The sequence below is a fragment of the Bison bison genome, unplaced genomic scaffold (assembly GCF_000754665.1).
Source record: "Bison bison bison isolate TAMUID 2011002044 unplaced genomic scaffold, Bison_UMD1.0 scf7180017864185, whole genome shotgun sequence".
NCBI lineage: Eukaryota > Metazoa > Chordata > Mammalia > Artiodactyla > Bovidae > Bison > Bison bison.
Window position 1 is genome coordinate 220,942 of NW_011494757.1, and position 4,545 is coordinate 225,486.

At 45.3% G+C, this 4,545-nt stretch overlaps 1 protein-coding gene across 1 annotated transcript; it reads left to right on the forward strand.

Annotated features, from left to right (window-relative positions):
* The first annotated feature begins 1,260 nt into the window (after positions 1–1,260).
* Positions 1,261–2,196, forward strand: LOC104991321 (olfactory receptor 4D11-like). Its single transcript, XM_010843738.1, has one exon. The coding sequence runs from the start codon at positions 1,261–1,263 to the stop codon at positions 2,194–2,196; it is 936 nt and encodes a 311-aa protein (XP_010842040.1).
* The last annotated feature ends 2,349 nt before the right edge of the window (positions 2,197–4,545 follow it).

Sequence of the window (4,545 nt, forward strand, 5' to 3'; positions counted from 1 at the left end):
TAGTTTTCCATACTAAATAGACTGTGGACAAAACTGCACCCAGAGGAAAGACAGCTTGAAGGGAAAGTGAGCAGGGTGGAAAGAAAGATCTTCGTTGGAACTGAAAGATATACCCAGAAAGTAGGAGGGGGATGTAGCTCACCTTTGTTTCTGATGCTAGCAAGACAAGGGAGGCAAACTGCAAAGAAATAAGTTAAGGGCCATCTCAAAGATTCACACACACACACACACACCAAAAAAGTAGTAACTCAAAAGCCATAAGACTAAACAGTAAGTGTATGTTTAGCAATTTAAGAAACTGCCAAAATGTCTTATTCATCTCTTTATTTTTGACTACACTCGGTCTCCATTGCTGATCCCGAGTTTTCTCTTGCTGTGGGCACAGCTCTAGGCTGCGGACCTCAGGCTGCAGAGCTCGGCTTGGTGGCGGTGGCACATGGGCTCAGTTGCTCCTCAGCACGTGCAGTCTTCCCGGCCCAGGGATGGAACCTGCGTCCTCTGGCAGGCAGAGTCTTATCCATGGCGCCACCAGAAAAGCCCTTAACAAACACTTTTTAAGAAGTCACAATATTTGGGTCTCATTTGCATCAGGAAACGTGAGGCATTTTTGTTTGCTAGGTGTGCTAATGGCATGGCAGATAGATCATTATACGTTAGCATGTTAAGTAGTAATGGGTAAATTTATGTACAATGTGGGATTTTCTTTAAAATAATTAATCAAATAATTGGGTGGGGGGAAGTGTGGTTTGAGAAAGAGAGGAGTGCTTCTATAGAAATCAGTCCAAAGAGAACCATTCTAAAGATAGCAGTTTTTAAGCCATTTACATAAGGCATCATCTGAGGGAAAAAATGGAACTCTTGAGAACTAAGTCATATCAAACAGGCACTCATGGAAACTCAGCAGTATCAGACACTACCACTCACCAAGCCGACTCCAACTTCATATTCCTCATGCTACAATGGTCACCTTATCTTGAATACTTAGAACTTACATATGCAGAGCATCACTGTATTCATTTTCTAAAACATGTGTAATCTACATAGGAAATAATAACTAAATGCATGCTTGTGTCATGAGGTATCACTTTGCTCATGTTAGCCATAACCCCAAAACAGATATCCACTGGGCAAAACATCTCACTAGTTTTTAGACCTAATACCTGACTCTCTAAACCTGACTCTGTTAAGGTAGGGCGGACACTCTCTGAAATAATACTTTTCATTTTTCCCCAGGAACACAGGAAGAGGACACATGATTCAATGGAGTTGGGAAATGGTAGCAGAGTAAATGAATTTGTGTTTCTGGGGCTTACTCAGTCCCAAGACCTGAGCTTGGTCTTATTTCTCTTTTTGTGCTTTGTGTACATGACCACTCTGCTGGGCAACCTCCTCATCATGGTCACTGTGAGCTGCGAGTCTCGCCTCCAGACCCCCATGTACTTCCTGCTCCGCAACCTCTCCGTCTTGGACATCTGCTTCTCCTCCATCACCGCCCCCAAGGTCCTGGTGGACCTTCTTTCAGAGAGAAAGACCATCTCCTTCCATGGCTGCCTCACGCAGATGTTTTTCTTCCACCTCCTCGGGGGTGCAGACATCTTCTCTCTCTCGGTCATGGCCTTTGACCGCTACGTGGCCATCACTAAGCCCCTGCACTACGTGACCGTCATGAGTCGGGGGCGGTGCACTGCCCTCATCGTGGCCTCCTGGGCGGGGGGCTTCGTCCACTCCATCGTGCAGATCTCCCTGTTACTCCCCCTCCCCTTCTGTGGACCCAACGTCCTGGACAATTTCTACTGCGACGTCCCCCAGGTCCTCACACTTGCCTGCACGGACACTGCTGTCCTTGAGCTCCTGATGATTTCTAACAATGGCCTGGTCACCACACTGTGGTTCGTCTTCCTCCTTGTATCCTACATGGTCATATTATTACTAATAAGGTCCCACTCTGGGGAGGGCAGGAGGAAAGCCATCTCCACCTGCACCGCCCACATCACGGTGGTCACCCTGCACTTCGTGCCCTGCATCTACGTCTACGCCCGGCCCTTCTCCGCCCTCCCCACTGATAAGGCCGTCTCTGTGACCTTCACTGTCATCTCCCCTCTGCTGAACCCCCTGATCTACACCCTAAGGAATCAGGAGATGAAGGCAGCCATGCGGAGACTGAGGGGAAGACTCAGGCCTTCTGTAATGAAATAGAGTAAGACTTTCCAACTTATTCATCAGCAAGGACCCCTTTCATTATTTTTCCCATAGAGTCATATTTATATAGTCAAATACATTGTCAATAAACCAACTGCATGTACTAGGTAACACTTTATTTTGCAATTTAAATTAAGAGATTATTGGTAAGCCAAGCCTCTGGTGAGCACAGAGTATCAGGGTTACAGGATGATGTATTTTTACTCGAAGACCAAAGTAACAATGTGTCGACCACAAAAGCTATATGGCAGATGAAGAGACTGACTGAATCTAGTCAGTCTCTTTTCTTTCCAAAGGCAAGTAAATAGAAGAATAAAGATAGAGAGATTTGCTCAAGCTCTTGTCTAGAGTCAATTCCAGAGAGAAGTCTTCAGATACTCAGTCATTGCCGTCACCATACGAACGCAATTCACGTCATTACTGGGCCTGTCCGTGCCAAACTGCAACGCTCTACGAGACAGTTCACGTGATCGTGCCCCTGAAGTACGCGTATATGAATACATGTGGCCTATCACAGATTAAGGAATTTGTTCTGCTGAGAGTAGCTCCATACGGGCTCCCAACCTAGTGAGCACCTCAAAGGTGCCTAATGGTTGTACCTCTGGATTCCTATCAGAATGAAGAAGCTTGGGAAGCTTTCCCATGATGGCCTCAAGGCATTTACCTTATGCAGAACTAAAGACAGATTCAAATTCTTATAAGGTTAGACAAAGGCAGGGAGAACCTCAGGGATCCTACACAAAGAGTAACCCATTCTCCTTATTCAAGAGCTAGTTTTCAGTTGCAAACCTTTCTAGGCCCGAACTCAGGTAGGATTTACATTCTTCCCACTGGAAAGAGAGAGAAAGACAGATAAAAGTCTAACCAGACTGTCCGCTTCTCATCTGTTAGTGTTTGTGAACAGCTAGCCTATGCTAGCGTTTTTGTCTGCAAATACAGTCAACGTAAAAAGGAAAGCGTGGCAGCTGAGAGCTCTAACTTCAGAGTTATACAAACCCGGCTCTAAATCCTACCTCTGCCACCCTTGAGTCGGTCTAACTTTTTCCTTTTTTTAGGTATTTATTTTGGCTGCGCTGGTCCTCACTGCTGTGAGCGGGCTTTCTCGAGCTGCGGTGAGAAGGGGCTCCCCTCCAGAGACGCGGAGTGTGGGCTTCTCTTTGCAGGGGCTTCTCCTTTCATGGAGCCCCAGGGTAGTGGGCTTCGTCGTGGCTCACAGGCTTGGTTAGTCGCTCCTCAGAATGTAGGGTCTTCCCAGATCAGCGATCAAGCCGCATGTCCTCTGTTTTGACAGGCAGAGTCTTAACCACTGGGCCATCAGGGAAGTCCCTTGAGTTACTTTAACGCTTCACAGGCCACCGTTCGCCCATCCGAATGTACTTACACGATCTCCTGGAGTTGCTGCGAGGGTTAGCAGGCAATGGTGTATGTGGAACACAGTCCCTGGCAGATAGTTCATGCTCAGTTACAGGCAAACAGGTCCATTTTATTTATTTATTTTATATTAGTGTTCATGCTTCTCTCTTTTCCAAAATGAAAATAACTGTATTTTAAAATTACACTTATAATGTATTTCTTACCTAAAATGCAGAAAGCTTAGAAAGCATAAAGCAGATAGTTAAAAATCTCCTACAGCTAACTGCTTTGCTCATCTGCGGTAAAAACCACAAATGAGTCCATTTTAATATGACCCTTTTTGCTCTTCCTAACACACATTCTGTCCCCCATCAGGCTGTTATACTCTTCTCCTATATATGGCCCATATTCATTATTATTAGAAAAAAAAATAGTGTGGAAAAGGTGGGAGTGTACATTGAATTCAAAGCGGCTATCATCTTAAACGCTGGGCTGGAAGAAGCACAAGCTGGAATCAAGATTGCTGGGAGAAATATCAATAACCTCAGATATGCAGATGACACCATGCTTATGGCAGAAAGTGAAGAGGAACTCAAAAGCCTCTTGATGAAGGTGAAAGTGGAGAGTGAAAAAGTTGGCTTAAAGCTCAACATTCAGAAAACAAAGATCATGGCATCTGGTCCCATCACTTCATGGGAAATAGATGGGGAAACAGTGGAAACAGTGTCAGACTTTATTTTGAGGGGCTCCAAAGTCACTTCAGGTGGTTACTGCAGCCATGAAATTAAAAGACACTTACTCCTTGGAAGGAAAGTTATGACCAACCTAGATAGCATATTCAAAAGCAGAGACATTTCTTTGCCAACAAAGGTCCGTCTAGTCACGGCTATGGTTTTTCCAGTGGCCATGTATGGATGTGAGAGTTGGACTGTGAAGAAGGCTGAGCGCCAAAGAATTGATGCTTTTGAACTGTGGTGTTGGAGAAGACTCTTG

Excerpts from the sequence above, each read along its gene's own strand:
- LOC104991321 (XM_010843738.1), top strand. The coding sequence starts at position 1,261 with ATGGAGTTGGGAAATGGTAGCAGAGTAAATGAATTTGTGTTTCTGGGG.